Genomic DNA, 18,906 nt, shown 5'->3' on the forward strand with positions numbered 1-18,906 from the left:
CAAAAGTGGTATTTTTCATCCAATTTTCGTATTGTGTGTATGAAGCTTAACAGTTAGTACATAAAAAAAAACAATCCTCAATAAACATAAATACAGTAATGCTCTGAATAATCAGCATTCATTCAATTGTGCTTCCATGCAAATGTGAACATCATGTTCTGAGCTTTATTGGGGAATTTTATTTTGTATATAGAGTGTTTATGTGGTGAGTTTACACTTTTCATTGAACAGAGTTACTACCCAATATACATCCCCAAAAACAAATTTAAGGAAATGACATGATTCTTATTACATTTATTTGGGGCGGAGGGGTAGCTAGAATAGCAAAAGACACGCCACAACTACCTATTTTGGAGGGTGGATTGGCGCTCCCTTGCCTTCAAACTTATTATGTGGCCTCACAGCTGACCCATGCTCTCCACCAGGGGAATCGAGGGTTACAAAATTTCTCTCTATGACCCTACGGATATTCAAACTTTCGAAGCTACTGCCGTCCAGTATGCATATTACCTATTCCCCTAATGCCCCCTTATGGAGTAACCTGGGACTACCAGAATTCTTCCGCAGAAAAGATGGTGGGTTCTGGTTCAAGTGGGGGGTTAGACTGATTTCCCACCTATTTATAGTGAACATTTTATGATCCTCTGCCGAATTTCACAGGGACTATGGCCTTCCTCCTAAGGCCTATTTCCAATATCTGCAGATACGCCATTGCATCACAACACAGTTTGGCCTTCGAAACATAGATATCCATCCCTCCCCACTCGAATGTTTTTGACCGGCCCGTCTCACACTAAACTTGTATCCACATACTACAAAATGCCCCTTCATACTACAACAACTTGGATTAGCACCACAAAAAATAAATGGCGCTCTGACATACCAGAGCTGACGGAGGATATTTGGCAGGAGGTGCTTCCCCTCCAGGTATCGTCTGTTATCTCTTCCCTGGATAAAGTCATTCAAACCAAATTATTATACAGGTCCTAATTTACCCCTTGTTTAATGCATAGACTAAAGAGACCTCCGCAATATGTTCCCGATGTGGTATTGCTGATGGTACATTTTTCCACTTAATGTAGGAATGCCCCCTGATTAGGAAATTCTGATCAGGGGTCATGGCCCTTATCAACTCCCTCACTCGGTTGCCTATTATTTGTAATCCCTTGAGATGTCTGCTAGGATATATAGACGATATAGATATATAGAGATATATTTAAGAATGTACAAACCTTTCTAAGAATTTTTTTGTTTTATGCAAAGAAAACAATAACTATGCATTGGAAATCTGAATCTTCACCTACTATAGCCTTCTGGCTCACTATAGTCAATCAAGATATACCTATATACAAATTGACGTATGAGGCCAGAGGATACCCAAAAAAATTTCATAAGATTTGGAATCCATGGGTTAGTTCAGATTGCACTCTACCACCTGCTGCTTGAGTTCTCTGAAAATATTAGTTGACTCCTAGTCATTATACTGGATTTTAGAAGGTAACAATGAAACACCTCAATCAATCTGTACTCACCAACTGGATACCATGTAATTGTACCTCATTGCTGAGTGAGCACTGTTTGCTCCTTTAATCCTACATATGCATTTATGTTTTTGTCTGTTTGTTTATATGTAAACTATTAAAAAAATTATACTTAAAAAAAAAAAAAAAAAAAAAAAAAAGTGATCTCTCTTTGAGCGTATTACAGTGGACATAGTGCCAATATCAGGCCCAGCTTGGGATAAAAACAGGGATTCTCACATTCATTGCTATATATGTTTTATCTGGCCACTGTATCAAAATAATCCCTCTCCGACCAGTCTCTACTCTACTTTGCAAAATGCAATTTACTTGCTTATAGCGTATTTCAGTGGACATAGTGCCAATATGGGGCCCGATTTGGAATGAATCCAGGGGCTCAAGAACTCTGGATCAATCCTCTGTACACTGCTATACACCCTTACACATTTCTAGCAAACTTTGCATAAAACTGAGTTTTAGTTCACATACATTGCACTGCTCTTTCACTGTCCATTCACGGGTAGGGGCAGGTGGACTAGCTGTGTTGGTTAATTGCAGTAAGGAAATATGTAGTCATCAGACTGGCTGTTCTGTGTGACAGAGCAGTTTAAATCTCAGGACTGCATTGACAAAAATACAGTTCCTTTTGGTAGCTAAAAAAAGCTCTCATATATATTTCATTTTTAATCTTATTGCCTGGAGCTCAATTTTAAAATGTTCAAGTTCTAATTTAATGTAAAGTTAGCACCAAAACTGTAAATGATTAGCAAATTTAATATTAGTAGAAATTAGAATAAAAATCTGTAGAAATTAGTAATTAGAAAAGGTATTAGTGAAAAACATAGGATCACTGAAAGCGTATGCCTACCCAGTAAACAATTTCCCATGTAGAAATGTAAATTACATTTGGAAATTACATCTGTAAGCGTTCAGTAACACACTGTGCTAATCTTATATTAAAAAGATAATATCCCAATACATAAATACATATTAAGAATTCAAATATAGAAAAAGTTCATTGCAACCAAGTCCAGGTGCAATGAAATAAATAAAGGTAGGTGTGGGACTCAAATCACTGGTATAAAGAACGATTTTAGGTGTACAATTGACCAAATCTTCCACCAGGTGACACCATATGAGGCTTACCAAATTGCAGTGATCATCAAATTAAACATGCAGGTTTTCAAAGATGTTGTCATCAGTAAAAAAAAAAAAAAGGGTTATCTGGTCATCTCACAATGGGTATTTAGGAAGGAAACCTCATTCAGATATCAATTTACGGTGTTGGTACATTGAAGATAAAAGTGGAGAATCTTCCTCTGCTGCTACTTCCGGTAATGTTCCTTACTGGAAGTGGCAAAAATAAAGGAGAATTTGAGCTGGTTTAAGCTCTCAGTACCTGTCATAATGGACAGATGTTGGCTTTTGATTTGAATCTATTCAACAATCTACCCATATGACTGGTCTAAATGTTGTATACAGTAGTTTTTTCATGACAATAAAGTACATTCCTGTGTGACGATATGACCCCTTTTATTGTTCTCTAGAACGGGGCCACACCATTTTACTTGGCAGTGGAAGAAGGACATGAATCTTGTGCCAGTCAGTTACTGCAAGATGGAAGCGACATCAACACTATAACCTATGTAAGTATTTTTTAGTGGAGAGCCTTAAACCTTTCACAGTGAAAAAATTGTGTATATTACTACTGAACAAAAATTCCTACATGTTTGATAATCTTTTGACTGTGGAAATGTATTTGTTTCGTTTGGTGCCAGGCGTGTGGCACTTAACCTTGAAACTGCCACTTAAAGTAGTAGTAAAGTCCCAATTATAAAATTCCCCGACAGGCAGTGTTTTTATAACAGAAGAGACCCTAGAAGTCTTTTCTGTCATAAATCCCCCCTGCCTGTCTGCTGGTAAATGTGCAGCTCATACCACATTTATGGCCTGCTCTGTGTGACATGGCGATGTGACTCCCATGCACATGCATGGGAGTGATATCAGCCCAGCCTTTCAAGTGGCCGATGATAGGAATCCCAGAAGAATGACCAGGTGAACATGGATGCACCGGGTACAAGCGAGATCCGTGACAGCGCAGTGCTGGATGGCTCCATGTGCCAGTAAGTCTGTCATAATGTGCTAGTATGTAGTTCATAATAGTAGATTATGATTTAAGCTTGCAGGGGGGCCCATTCCTTTACATTTCTGAAGTGACTTTACTATCGTTTTAAAGTTTAATCCACAAATTGGTCATGGAGAATTTTTTTTTCGCACACCATTCTGGAACCAACAGTATGGTTAAAAGGCTGCTGCAATGACTCCCAAATAGTCATGGTGTATAACATCAATTACACAGAAAGACATTTCAAGAATGCACATGAACGTTTCATCATGCATGCAAGGACCCTTCGTTTGAGCTTTGCATTGCGTGTCTACATATTTTATCTATGTTATTATTTAACCAAACTCCTAAAATGATCCTTGAGGTGTACCCTGAATACATAACACCCAACTTCATCCAAATATGTATTTTTTTACAGAAACTAAAGGTTACAAACCCTATTTTTCTGTCCAAGTAAAACATGGGTCACAATAATAGGAAGTGATGAGATAACTCTTCGATAGACAGAGACATCCACATCTACAAATGTGAATAGTAAACATAGAGAATGGTTAAACCAGGGTTTCTCAACTAGGATTCCTCCAGAGCTTTTTAGGGTTTCCTTGAGCAATAAGACATTTTTGACTCTCATATAAATTCTCACTGACACCATTGATCTTTTTAGCTATCTGTAAGAGGGGTAATTCTTGCTAATGACCACAACTGTAAGGAGAATTATTCCCACTGACTAATGTATCTTGAGTTGTAGATATAGAAATTTTTAGCCCGGGTTCCCCGAGACCCAAATATTAGTTTAAGGATTCCTCTGTGTTGAAAAGGTTGAGAAAGTCTGGGTTAAACCATCTCCCAGATATTTATGTTTCCTGTCCAAGTGACACCCAATTTTTGTGCTGTGTCAGCAGGACAAAAAGGGAGGGTATTTATCCTAATTAAACACAGACATTGATAAAAACCTGACAATGAAACTAGCTATTACTCACTATCCAAAATGAAAAATAAATTAAAATATGACTCAAGTTTGGCCTTAACTTCCTCTAAAACAACCCCAAAAGCTTAATTGACTTCATATTTTTTGTCACTTGTGTGAAATATATTCTGGTTCTTCCTTTGTGAAAATAAAATGACAATGTCTTAACTTTTAATTAAACAAATCTAGTTGTACACATTACCTTCATACATTATCTTTAATGTGGCATTGCAAACAGTGCTGTTTACTATATTTTTAATTTTCAGGATGACTACACAGCATTGCACATAGCAGCGGAAAAGGGTTACTTATCCCTGGTCACTTTCCTTATTAGAAACAACATTGACCTAACTGCAAAACCTAATGTAAGTAATGAAAATTTGATGCAGGAAAAAAAGTCTTTATGTACAGTCTATAGCAGATTGAATTCAAATCATATCATATCGGAATGTTGGTGAAAACTTGGGTGTCTTAGTGCAGCTGCCCACCACTTGGGAGAAAATGGATAAGAACAAATAAAAAGAAAAAATAAGTGCACTGAAGAGACCTGTACATAAAGTATAGTGCATAAAATAGTAATTTATTGCATGCTAAAAGAACAATGTCCAACTAGGGGACTTATCCACAATTGTCAATATCACAAAAATTGTTCTTTTAGCATTCAATGAATATTTTATGCACTATACTTTATGTACAGGTCTCTTCAGTGCGCTGCTTTTCTTTTACTTTTAATGGAAACTTTGGCCTGTCTCTATGTTAGAGACTCTACATTGCATTTGATTATACTTACAGTACATGGGTGATTAAATAAAACCGGAGTTCAGTGTTGTAAATGATTTTGGCTACAGCACAGTTGATCCCCATAATGGCCTGGGGCCCTGCTATAATAATGATGTTATTACGAGTGATGTGACAATGTCATCTATGCTGAAGCAATGATATTGTGGTAAACAAAATTATGTGCTACTGGAAACAAACCCCATCCTAGCAGTGTCAGGGGTCAATGTGGCTCTTTATAGCAGATTGAGCTCAGGCTTCTGGGTTGAATATCTTTTGAAGAGTGGCATCCATTGTTTAAACTGCATAACTAAAGGTGACTGAGGCTGCTAACATCAAAAGCGGGGAACATACTTTTCCCCAGCCTTAAAAAAAAGTATAATTTCAATTTATTATAATGAATTACACAAATACATTGTGCATTTTTATAAAGATACAATATTGTGACGGGAGTCACCTTGAGTGGGGGGCTGGTGGAACCCAGCTTACCTTAGAGAGGTTGGGAAGCTCCTTGTCCATCTCCCCTGACCCTCCTGTGTGTAAGTAACCCTATGTCTATTAAGGGCACGGGGTGACGGAGAACTCCAATTGGGTCTGCTTAACCCTACTCACTGTACAACTACACGGGTCTCAGCACTTCCTTTTGACACCGAGTTACGGCTTGTGACTGGGTGGGCTTAAGGGGTCTTGGATTGAGCTGGTACCGGACAAAGGAAGCGTATACGGTGTACATAATCCTGTTGAGGACGAGGGTCCGTGACAAATATATCTATTTACAACTTATATAGCAGTTATGAGTGGTTTGATGTTCAGTTCATTATTGGAAATAGTAACCAACCAAATAATTCCTTATTTATTTATTACAAGTATTTATATAGCGCTGACAATTTATGCAGCACTTTATGTACATTCACATCAGTTCCTACCCTCAAGGAGCTTACAATGTAAGGTCCCTAACTTACATTCCTATGTACACATACTAGGGCCAATTTAGACAGGACTCTGGTCATGTCTTTAGAGTGTGGGAGGAAACTGAAATACCAAAAGCAAACACATGCAAGCACAGGGAGAACATGTAAACCCAATGCAGGTAGTGTTGCGATTGGGACTTGAACTGATGACCCTAGTGCTGCAAGGCAGAAGTGCTAACCAAAACTATTTCTTTACCAGGTAAACCAAAACGATTTAATTATACACCCTTAAATATAAGAGAATAAAATAAAAATCAAATGCATGACAATAAACATCTGGTAATTTTTAAAAATTTTCACCATACTTATTGGTATCAGTTGGCACAAAGCCTTTTATAAATTGAATAATTGATAACTGTGAATCACTGGGAACTGTACCGCATTACACTAATGGCAGACTATTTGCCGCCTCAAACTCTGAAACATCTCCAAAATAAGCCCCTTTATAACTAATGACACAACAAAGCTCTTAATTCACTCCCTGGTCATCTTGCGCCTCGAATACTGCAGCTCCCTCCTCATTGGCTTACCTCTGCATAGCCTATCCCCCCTTCAATCCATCATGAATGCTGCTGCCAGACTCATCCACCTTACCAGCTGCTCTGTGTCTGCTACTCCTCTCTGTCAATCCCTCCACTGGCTTCCACTCACCCAAAGAATTCAATTCAAAATACTAACAACTACTTACAAAGCCATCCACAACTCTGCCCCCATCTACATCACTGACCTAGTCTCAAAATACCAACCTAATTGTTCACTTCTTTCTTCTCAAGACCTTCTTCTCTATAGCTCCCTCATACCTCCAGGACTTTTCCAGAGCCTCTCCAATCCTATGAAACTCCTGACCCCAATCTGTCCGATTATCTTCTACTCTATTAGCTTTTAGACGATTCCTGAAAACCCCCCTCTTCAGAGAAGCCTATCCTACCCACACCCAACAACTGTATTTTCAAATATAAGTGGTGAACCACAAAGAGAACTGTTCTATTCTCAAAGGAGTGTTGGCAATATCCCAAATGTTTATTGTATAAGGACCCTAAAAAGGGACACAAGTACCCCACGGTACAATGGGACTTTATAGTCGAACAGAAAGAAAATCATATATCATAAAATATCAATTATTTAGAAAAAAGATTAAAATGCACGTGTAATGAAAAACATGACAGCAGTTTGTACAGTACATTTTATGTGAAACAACAAGGAGATGTTTGCACATGATACATTATTACAAATTCAAATGAACGTGAAATTGCTCCATTAGCCTGACATGTTTCAGGAAAAATATCCCTTCCTCAGAGGCCTTTTAGGAGAAGGTATAAATACATTCTGAAAGAAAGCAAGAATAGGTTTTAACAGAATATCTTTCAAGGTAGCATCAACATTAAAATACATGAGCATGTCCAGCATACATACCAACATTGAATTGTAGAGAAATATTTTTTAAAACAAGGTTTGCATAGAAAAATAAATTTGCCGCTGTTTGTGCATCGAAAAAATGATGAACCCCATCTGGCCTCAGAACAGTCTTCACAAAGGTCCCCACGGGATGACCACCACAGTGCAGCCACAGAAAAGCTCTGAGGGATAGTAAGATATCCTATTATAATTAATATTTGAAAAATATGTATAAATATACACAAAAACTGTTAATGTTGTAGTTGTTTTAACAGGATGGGGCTTCATTTTGAATATGTTACAAAGCCCATATTTAAATGCCTTAGGGGGATATTGATTCTCCTGGCAGATAACTCTAAAAGATCGTCAGTTGTAAATTAGAATCCTTATAGATGAAAAAAGGGGGGAGAGGAGGGAAGCAAAGCATCCCCTCCTTTTCAAAATATAATTTGGATATGCACAGGGCAAAAGCTAAAACTCAATAAGAAAAAGAAAATAAACAAACATTTTACTTACTTGGAGTGGATGTGTAGACACAGATTGCTGGGAAGTTGTTAGTCCTGAGGGGCAAAGTTTGCACTGAACAATGCGACATTCGCAGGCTTTAAAGGCCGCTGCCGTATGTGCAGTGATCTTATACAATTGGTGTCAGCATAATATGTTGACATCCCTATGCGACGTCATCGCGCATAACGACTAACAACGTCCCAGCCATCTGTGTCTACACATCCACTCCATGTAAGCAAAAAGTTTGTTTGTTTTTTTCTTTTTCTTATTGAGTTTTAGCTTTTGACCTGTGCATATCCAAATGATATTTTGAAAAGGAGGGGATGCTTTACTGCCCTCCCCTCCCCCCTTTTTTCATCTATAAGGATTCTAATTTACAACTGACGATAGAAACATTAGCGTTATCTGCCAGTAGAATCAATATCCCTCTAAGGCATTTAAATAGGGGCATTATAACATATTCAGAATGAAGCCCCATCCTGTTAAAACAACTACAACATTAACAGTTTTTGTGTATATTTATACATATTTTTCACATATTAATTTTAATTATAATAGGATATCTTACTATCCCCCAGGGCTTTTCTGTGGCTACGTAGTGGTGGTCATCCCGTGGGGACCTTTGCGAGGACTGTTCTGAGCCGAGACGGGGTTCTTCGCTTTTTCGATGGACAAACAGCGACAAATTTATTTTTCTATGCAAACCTTGTTTTAAAAAAATATTTTCTACAATTCAGTGATGGTATGTATGCTGGACATGCTCATGTATTTTAATGTTGATGCTATCTTGAAAGATGTTCTGTTAAAACCTATTCTTGCCTTCTTTCAGAACGTATTCATACCTTCTCCTAAAAGCCCTCTGAGGAAGGGATATTTTTCCTGAAACATGTCAGGCTAATGGAGGAAATTCACATTCATTTGAATTTGTAATAATGTATCATGTGCAAACATCTCCTTGTTGTTTCACATAAAATGTACTGTACAAACTGCTGTCATGTTTGTCATTACACATGCGTTTTAATCATTTTTCAAAATAATTGATATTTTATGATATATGATTTTCTTTCTGTTCGCCTATAAAGTCCCATTGTACCGGGGGTTACTTGTGTCCCTTTTTAGGGTCCTTATAGAAATAACTGTATTTTCATTTTCTCCATCTGATCATCCCCCACAGCTATTACATTTTGTTCCACTTGACCCTCCCTTCTATATTGTAAGCTCTAACCAGCAGGGCTCTCTGATTCCTTCTGTATCGAACTGTATTGTAACTGTACTATCTGCCCCCATGTTGTAAAGAGCTGCGCAAACTGTTGACGCTATATAAACCCTGAATGAAAGTAATAATAATTGGCATTTTCTGCAGTTCCACTATAGTACAGAACCTGGCAGGACTGTATAGGCAGTGCCATAAATGTCATCTTTTGTTAAACATTTCACAGAGATCCCTTAAAGACAAACCAGACAGCAACAGCTCAAAGACTATAAACTCAGTATATTATAGATACCTCCATGTAAGCTCATATACAGTATATTTATATTTCTCCTTAATTGTTCTCTTTAATTTACAGGATAGGAGCCCTCCCATCCATTTGGCTATCCTGAATGATCATATGGATATAGTAGACATTCTTTTAGAGGCTGGATATGATATTAATACAATCAATGTGGTAAGTATAATATGGATTAAAAAGAAGTATGGAGAGTTTAATCATTTGGTGTTGGTTTAATAATTAACCATCAAATCACTGTATGTACTTAATTGAACCTCATAACTGTAGTCCCACCCTACAGTATTTCTTCATGCAATGTCCTGCTATCTAATATCTATACTGGTGAGGACGGGAAAACTTTTGGCCTGGGCACAAACACAACTAACTACCCCCTTAAATTGAAGGAATGCAAATTTGGTTGCTAAAGAAAGTGTACTGTGACTGGAGGGCTTGGTGAATGGCGTGTATTCCAAAAGAACGTGGTCTATTGTGACACAGCTTTTTGCTTCTTCCAACATCTGCCTTCTTCCTCATGCACTTGACATTTGGTCACATGACACTTCAGAGTAACCAGCTATGATCACAGGTCTGAATATAGAGCAGGTAGATATATAATGCCAAACAGCTGTCACTGACTGCAAAAACACACTTTGATTGAAGTCTGAATGGTGAAGCACCTCTAATCAGGTCCCATCAGCCCAACATATCTCACTAATGTTGATTGGCCCAGGGGGCAAATGTTCCCTTCCCCCAGCCCAATTCCTCCCCAAGTCAGTAGGCACTGTGGCTGATCACTTTACTTTCCTTTATTTATCCACAGAGGCGGCAGACTCCTTTGCATCTAGCAGCTGAACTGAAGAACACAGATTTAGTAGAGAAGCTTCTTTTAGCTGGCTGTGATCTCACAATCGCAGATAAGGTAATATTATGTACATTACACAAGACTAACATAATTTCTGAGGTAATTAGAGCTTATAGCTTATAAGGCCAAATTAAATGTCATGAGCAGAAATATATCATAATCAAACACAATATCCTGAGAGATAAAGGGCAAGATACCATCATTACCGTAGCAACATAAGCGCACCAGAGAGACCAAGATCCAGTTTGAAGATATATGCTACAAAATAGTTGCCAGGGGTTTAATTTAGAATAATAGAGGGTCTTGATTAAAATGGGAAGAGAAGACCAGAAGGGAACAAAAGAAGAGAACGCTATGGAGAGATGACGGCAGAATGAGAAAGGGGGATTCAAGGGAGGGAAAAAAGGGGAAGAGGGGTCCTCAGAGGTTGCCATTATAACTTTAAATGTTTATAGATAGAAAAGATCAGAGGTTCATCCAAGGTGGAGATGCAAGTTGGGGTTTCACAGTTGAAGAAGGCATTGGGTCTTCTGAGTGATGGGGGAGCAATTGAGCCACGGTTGCCAAATTGAGAGAAATTTATCCTGAAATGTGTCCAGTATCTAGGTTTCAGCATGTGCATTAGATGATAGCTGCCGTATGCTGTTTTGCTTATTTCCAATAATAGCTTAGGTCAAAAGTTTACGATGTGGTCTTTTTTAATGCCTAATTTAAACAACCCAAAAAACATAAAACTGTGTATTTCTGTGTGTTTTTGTGTTTTCACTTATGGTACTACAATGAAATTGCAAATTTCTGAATTATTATACTGGGTTTTACATAAGTTTATACATTTGAACACATTTATTGAGAATGAAAAAGAGATGTTTTAGCAAACTGCATTTAAACAGCAGACAAAATGTTCTGGGCTGACTGGAGCCTTGTGATGGTCATACAATAGGGAATGTGTGGTATTTTCCATCAGGTTTCGATGCTTGTGATTGTCGTTCCCTGGTTCATTCATTGCAGATCAGAATGGGGAACAAATGCTTCTCACATTTGACATCCTGAAGTGAATTACCATAGTCACACGTTGCCAGGAATAAGATAGCGTGAAAACAACCATGGGTGATGGTTGGAAAAGTCTGCATGTGTGGTGGTGGAGGTGGGGGAGATGGCATTCCATTCTCAGTACTGTAAACATAGGAGGTGTGTGCAGCCAATTGCAAAACTCAAGCACACATGCATGCACATATATATGTCCCAATTTTAAAATCTAATAGGGTAGTGAATGGTGTCAGTAGGGCAGAGGTTGGTGTCGTTAGTTTTTTTTAAATTTTTATTATTTTTGTTTTTTATTGATATATATATATATATATATTTTTTTAAATTGAGGAGTTTTGGTGAAATAGGTGGGAATCTGTGCCGTATGGGAGGATTAGGGTGTGCCCAGGCATACCTGGCACACCCCCCTGCACACGCCTATGACTGTAAAAGTGACTGGGTGGCTGTACATACTGTAAGCTTGTTTTAACCACTTGAAGTGCATGCCATTTATAAAAAGCTTTATTGAAGCAAGTGGTTTAAGTTATCCTGTGCCCACACTATACACAATAAAGTGTTTACATATTCTGAGCAAGCAGTAAAATAACTTTAAAATAAGCCGTCATTCACCTCCGCAGCTATAGACACTGTGGAGAAATGCATCTTCACAACAAAAGCACAGTTCATTTGCCCTTTATCTTCTATGGCAACAGGGAATAGGCCTGCCAGCCCTCTTATGTAAATACATATGATGTTTCTAAGCTATTATAAAGTGACTGAAAGCTGACTTTAGAGTCTGTGTTGTGTTCTCAGAGGATGAATTACTTCATAGCATATGCATTTAGAGAAGTCATAGTGGCCTGTGGTTAGCACTTCTGTCTTGCTGCCAGCCAGGACACTGCTTGCACGGAGTTTGCATGTTCTCCTGTACCTGCAGGGGTGTCCTCCTACACTCCAAAGACATGCTGGTAGATTTGTTGTCTCCTGTCTAAATTGGCCCTAGTATGTATAAATGTCACATAAGGGCCTTAGATTGTCACCTAAGATCAAGTATAGTATCTGTTCTTATCAGTTGCCAGGAGGTGGCGCTTGCTTCCGTCCCTGCTCTACAGCGAGGTGGAGCAGGGGTGGCGGTTGCTATGCAAAACCTGCTGGCGTGAAGGTAACCTGGAGCGGTTCGTAGCCGAAAGGAAAGCTTTCTGATGAGGATGGAGAACCACTGGTCGGCGCCAGGGGGGGGGGACCCTGGCCTTCTGGCCTGGATTGGGGCAACTCTAACTCCGGTCAGTTTTTCGGGAGGGAACGCTGGTTCCCCTTTCTCCCACTGAGGGAACGGCCGGTACTTCCCGAATGTAATTGGGTAGGAGTGATGGGAGCGAGGGTGAGGCCTGATGGCAAAGGGCTTTCACTAAGCTCCTGGATCTCCATGCCTTTCTGGCTTGGGTGGGGGCTGCTGTGGTCTGGGCTGAGGGGTCGGGGATGCTTTTGAAAAGCCTGTGGTGATGTGCCCCTGAAGTGGCAGTTCAGGGGTGCTTTACTTTCACTGTGATTTATCACTTTGATGTTTGGCACCATGGCCACCTCACTATAACACATGCCTTTTCACACCTGCCTCTAGGGCTGGGCCTTTTGGCTAGGACCAGAGGAATTTTTGATTCCTGGCCGGAGGGCCTGGTCATTGTGCTACACAATGGCCACTCTTTTCACTCTCCTCTTCACTATCCCTTCCCCACTTTATTTATTTATTTTTATGTGTGTTGTGTGTCACGTTTTTTGTTTGTCACTGCACGTGTGATGAGTAGGGTGTCTGTCCTCGGGCCAACCCTGAAAGTCTTGTGGGAGGGTGGACATAGGCCTTCTGGCTTGGTTCGCCCTCTCTCTCTGGGGGTCTCCCCTCGGGGGAGCCCCAACCAAAGTACCTGGGTGGGTCTGTTTCGGCAGACCTTCCGGAGAAAGGAGGTCGTCTGGTTTCGGCCAGATGGGCCATGTATGGTACCTCAGTCCCCGTCTGGAGCCTAACGTCCTGGGGGATCAGGGTAAGGTCCTTCCTTGTGGAGGGCAGTCATACACCCGTTGCACATTTTTATGTTCACTCTTGATGTGTGTGCACTTTTTTTGGCACCGGGTGGAAGTTTTTGGGTGTGTTTTGCATGTCACAGGCTTTTCAATATAAAAAAAAAAAAAAAAAAAAAAAGGGCCTTAGATTGTAAGCTCCTTGAGAGTAGAGACTGATGTGAATGTAAACTGCTGCATAAATTGTATATGATAAATAAACGCATGTAACAAATAAATCCTAAAAGTTTAATTGTTGGTGATATGTCAGAATTCCTTGTTTTTTTCTAATTGTTTTTATCCTTAGTGACTACATTTTTATTTTCAATTTGGCAGCAAGGTAAAACAGCACTAGGCGTATCAGCAAGAAGCAATCACTTCCTTATTGTTGATATGATCATTAAAGCAGAAAGATACTACACATGGAGAAAGGTAAAAACTATAAAATCTATAATATTATGGTACAGAGTAGTAGTATGCGTCTTGATGGTACAATAAAATATACTTTAAGGAAAAGTATGACCAAAGCTATTTTGGACCTACTTGTCCTATAGATCACAGGAGTGCACCTAATTCTGCAGTCCTGTGACCCCTTTTCAGCCAACAGTGGGCTAAAGCCTGCCATTGGCTGATAGCACTTAGCTGGTCCAGGCTCTAGAAAGATACAGACTTAACGGTCAGACCCATCCAGACGCTTGGACCGGCAGGTGACTCTCGCCAAGCTGCTCCCACCCTAGGGTTGCCACCTCATTCCTTGAAAACCAAACACATCTTAATTAAACAGGCTCTGAGGCTGATTAAGGTGGTAATTAAACTCACTTGGCCTCGGCCTTTTGTCTAAGATCAGTGTCTGTTATTATCAGTTGCCAGAGGAGGCACTGTGCTGCTCCCATTGGGGAGGGCAGGCAAATCCAATGGTGTCATTGCACCTGGAAGGGTGGTTTCTGTAAGGACTGCGCCGTGCTGCTCGACAGATACTGGGGGCCAGCCTATGGTTGAGTTTGAGCTGTCCGGAAGGGTTCTCCTGGTGAGGATGGGTGCTGCATTGGGTCTGGCCATAGGTTCAAGTCCCTGGCCTTCTGGCCTAGATTGGCGTAGTTCTAGCTCTGGACAGTTTTTCGAGAGAGAACACTGGCACCTCTTTTTGAGGGGGGTGGAGGGGAGCGGTTAGTACTTCCCGAATGTAATTAGGTAGGAGTGATGGGGCAAGGGTTGAGCCTGATGGTAAAGGGATCTCCCCAAGCTGCCAGAACTTCAGGCCTTCCGGCCTGGGGTGGTGGCTGCTTTCGTTGGTCAGGGTTGGCACTGAAAGCCTATGGTGTATGTGCCCCTGGAGTGGTAAAATTAAACTCACTTGGTGCCTTATCTTCATTAAATTAGCTTCAGAACCTGTGTAATTCATGCCTGTTCGGGTTTAAAGGGATGAAGTGGCAACCCTATCCCACCCCCTCCCCAGCCCGATGCTCCAGTGGAGGGGTAGAGCAGAGAGCCGATGACTAACAGTCATCAGCTCTCTTCAGACTGAATACAGAGAACTGAGCGATTAGTGGTCTTTGATTGTTCAGTTCTCACTCTAGAGCTGGCAGGAGACAGCTGCAGCTGGGATTGGTGCTGCTATTTAGGTGAGTATGATTATGTACTGTTGGTAAAAAAAAATATAAATATATCTGCCCTTAATATCTTCTACCACCACTGCGCCAGGCAAAGTACAAAAAAAGATGCTACTTCAAAAAATGTGTGTATATTATCTGAAATTAAACCTATAATCAAGGGAATAGGAAAAACTAGTAGCGCTAGTGCACTAGATCACAGAAATAATTAGTGATAATAATACATAAATCACCAGTGACAAGTGACATAATATTTAAATAGTCCAAAACTGCAATATATTCCAAAAAAGTAAATCTTCTTAAATCCTTGAATCTTCCACCACACCACGTGCTTGTGACACCTCTCCCTCTGAAGAACACACTCACCAACTTTTAATGCCTCCCACTCTCGTGTTCGGCTCAAGCGTAATTTACCCACACCTGGGTTAAATAACGACCATCCACTTAATCCACGTAATTGCTATCAAGGTGACTCCATATGTGAAAAAAATAAAAAGTACTCCACATAGAGTGATAATGTTTCAACCAGTTTAATAAAATCACACCAACACTCCAATGGTTAAACTCACATGTCACACAATGAGAAAAAGCCTCCAATATAAAACACAGCAAACAGAAACAGATGGCTCAGCGGTGTACTACGGCCTCGGCGGACCTGAAGCGTGCGCTCATACAATGTCTCTCACCCACTCCTAGGTATCTGCTCTCGGCAACAGATTAACTTCTTAGTTAAGCGGCGTCTCACGTCAGTGCGATTGATTGCCGTGTAGCCACGCCCCCGACATGTTTTGTCACTTTGACTTCCTCATGGGATTGGCTACACGGCCCTTTAATCAACACTTCTGTACCGATCCCATCCAGGTCATGTGACTGCACAATTCACGCACGCACGCACACACTTCGTGTCCCCACTCCGACGGAAATCACATTAACCAGACTGTCTGGGCAGTAAATAAACAAACATCCTATTTCGCAATGGTGAGTGCTTAATCCCACCTTACATGGATGATGCCTAAGCATTTACAACCTTACTCTTAAAGTGGTGGTGTATGCAATCTAAAAACTGAACATTATAAAGAAGGATCACAATGTTTATCATTGCAAAAAATTAAACTAATGGATGATCTTTCTGTCCCTAAAAGTAAAATAAGAATAAAAAGAGACAATATATATATACATATATACATATTAAAACTCAAAAATTATCAATAAATGATAAAAAATAACCGCTAAATGTCCATAATGACACACATTCCAAATGTAAGATACTAATAACATACTAATCGTACTGAATCTCCATATGAACTCATATAAAACATTAAATACTACTATATTGGTATCATTGGATGGCATTAATCTCTATCACATTGATAACGATATGGATCCACTGGTAAGCTCCACTCGCGTGAGTAAGATAATCGAACTTCCATCCAATCACACCAATACATGAATATTCAAATATATAGGTGTAACCTATATCTACCTAGATCAATTAAGACCACTCTATAAAGATATATAGGGACTATTAAAAACATAGTAAAAATCTAAAGAAAATCATAAAAGCATTATTGTTACTATTCTTCAAAATTGCATGGGAATTTTATGTGATCTGATCTATGCAATTTTTTCCCATGTGATTTTGAAGAATAGTAACAATAATGCTTTTATGATTTTCTTTTAATTTTTACTATATTTTTATTCTACAATTTTGCCTAAATGTATGAAGCAATTAGATTTTTCTATTGGATATGTTTTATTATAGGAAGTAGAACATATTATTTTTTTTGTTTATATAATAAAAAAATAAAAAACACAGTGGTGATCAAATACTACCCAATGAAAGCTCTATGTGTGTGAAAAAACACACAGCTGAATAGTAAAAAATGTCCTGGTCATGAAGGGGGTAAAACCTTAAGGAGGTAACGTGGTTAAAAACAAAAAATGATAAGAATGAGAAAATAAATATAATAAACTTACAAAAAGGAAAAGGTCTGATGTCACCCGCAAACCACCTCCATCCCAATATATGCAACAAAATACAGGAAATTGCCCCAGGACTTTAAATGAGGTGGTTAACCAGCAATTGACAGAGTAAATGCAGTCTCAAAATTTATTAAAATTGTCATGCAAACATAAACAGCATAACTCATAGCCAAGCCACTTAAATTATACATACAGTAAAGAATGTCATTACACGTATCATGGTATAAAATGTAAACTGCGAAGTACATAGGCATGAGAAGTAACCCAACACGTTTCGCAAGACCATGGTCGCTTCATCTGGTGTAGATGCATGTAGTGCATCTGTAGGAGGTATAATGAACCAAATAAGTTTGGTATTGTGACAATTAGTCAAGAGGGTCCAAATCGTATGGCCCTATACTCACCGAAGGCTGGATCAGACTACCAAATGCTGAATACTTTGGCTCAGGAGCTAAGGAGGCAGAATAAAAAACAATCCAACAGAGCACAAACAGCGGGCAGACGTGGCCGGGATGGAGGTGTGTGTGTCACCAAAGATCTCCCAATATCTAGTAATAATATAATAGTAATAAGTAATGCTACAATAAAGTCTGATCCAGCCATTGGTGAGTATAGGGCCTTGCGTTTTGGACCTTCTTGACTAATTGTCACAATAGCATCTCTGTGTTGACACTTATTTGGTTCATTATAACCCCTATAGATGTACTACACACGCATCTACCCCTGATGAAGCAAACATGGTTTTGCGAAACGCATTGAGTTACGTCTCATGCTCGTTTACTTTGAGATTTACATTTTATACCATGATATGTGTAATGACATTTTTTACTGTATGTATCATTTCAATGGTTTGGCTATGATTCGTGTTGTTTATGTTTGCATGACAATTTTAACCCCTTCCCTCCGAGCGTACGCAGATGTGCGTACTTGGCTTCCGGGGAATATACCGGGATGATGCCCGCACCTGCAGGCATCATCCCGGTACCAATTTTTACAGCGGACGATTGGCTATCCAGCCATAACAACCGAAGTGGCTAAAAGACGCTCGGCTATTATGCCGGAGGAGCTGGAGGGGATGTCCCCCCTCCCGCCGCCTCCCGCCGCTGTTACCGGTGCTCCCGCTCGATCGGGAGCACCGATTCACGATGTGATGCCTCCGGCTGCTGGGGAGTAACTGCATTGACGCCGTAATCGGCGTCATTCCAGTCTCCTAATAGTAAACACGGAAGCGACGTCATGACGTCACTTCCCTTTTACTCGGCTGCCAATGGCGCCGGTTTTAGAAAAATATACAGTATTCAGAATCGCAGTTTTCGCCGATGAATACTTTGAAGTGTAAAGGAGGGATGGGGGGTCTTTTAGACCCCGATCACTCCATAAAGAGTACCTCTCACCACCTATTACTGTCACAAGGGATGTTTACATTCCTTGTGACAGCAATAAAAGTGATCAAAAAAAAAAAAAAACAATGTATTCATTTTAAAATAAATAAATAAAAATAAAATAAATAAATAAATAAAAAAATGTTTAAAGCGCCCGCCGTCCCCACGAGCTCGCGAAGCAAAGAAAACGCATACGGAAGTCACGTCCGCATATGTAAATGGTGTTCAAATTACACATGTGA

At 39.7% G+C, this 18,906-nt stretch overlaps 1 protein-coding gene across 1 annotated transcript in view; it reads left to right on the forward strand.

Moving 5' to 3' along the window:
- The window catches only part of ANKDD1B (ankyrin repeat and death domain containing 1B), a 98,316-nt gene that overhangs the window by 66,605 nt on the left and 12,805 nt on the right, over positions 1-18,906 (forward strand). The window contains exons 8-12 of the mRNA XM_077462560.1: positions 3,068-3,166; positions 4,879-4,977; positions 9,831-9,929; positions 10,573-10,671; positions 14,026-14,121. Coding sequence (XP_077318686.1) covers positions 3,068-3,166; positions 4,879-4,977; positions 9,831-9,929; positions 10,573-10,671; positions 14,026-14,121 — 492 coding nt within the window. The remainder of the gene's footprint in view (positions 1-3,067; positions 3,167-4,878; positions 4,978-9,830; positions 9,930-10,572; positions 10,672-14,025; positions 14,122-18,906) is intronic.

Source organism: Lithobates pipiens, unplaced genomic scaffold (assembly GCF_037356315.1).
Source record: "Lithobates pipiens isolate NorthernLeopardFrog02 unplaced genomic scaffold, aLitPip1_a1.2 Scaffold_3, whole genome shotgun sequence".
NCBI lineage: Eukaryota > Metazoa > Chordata > Amphibia > Anura > Ranidae > Lithobates > Lithobates pipiens.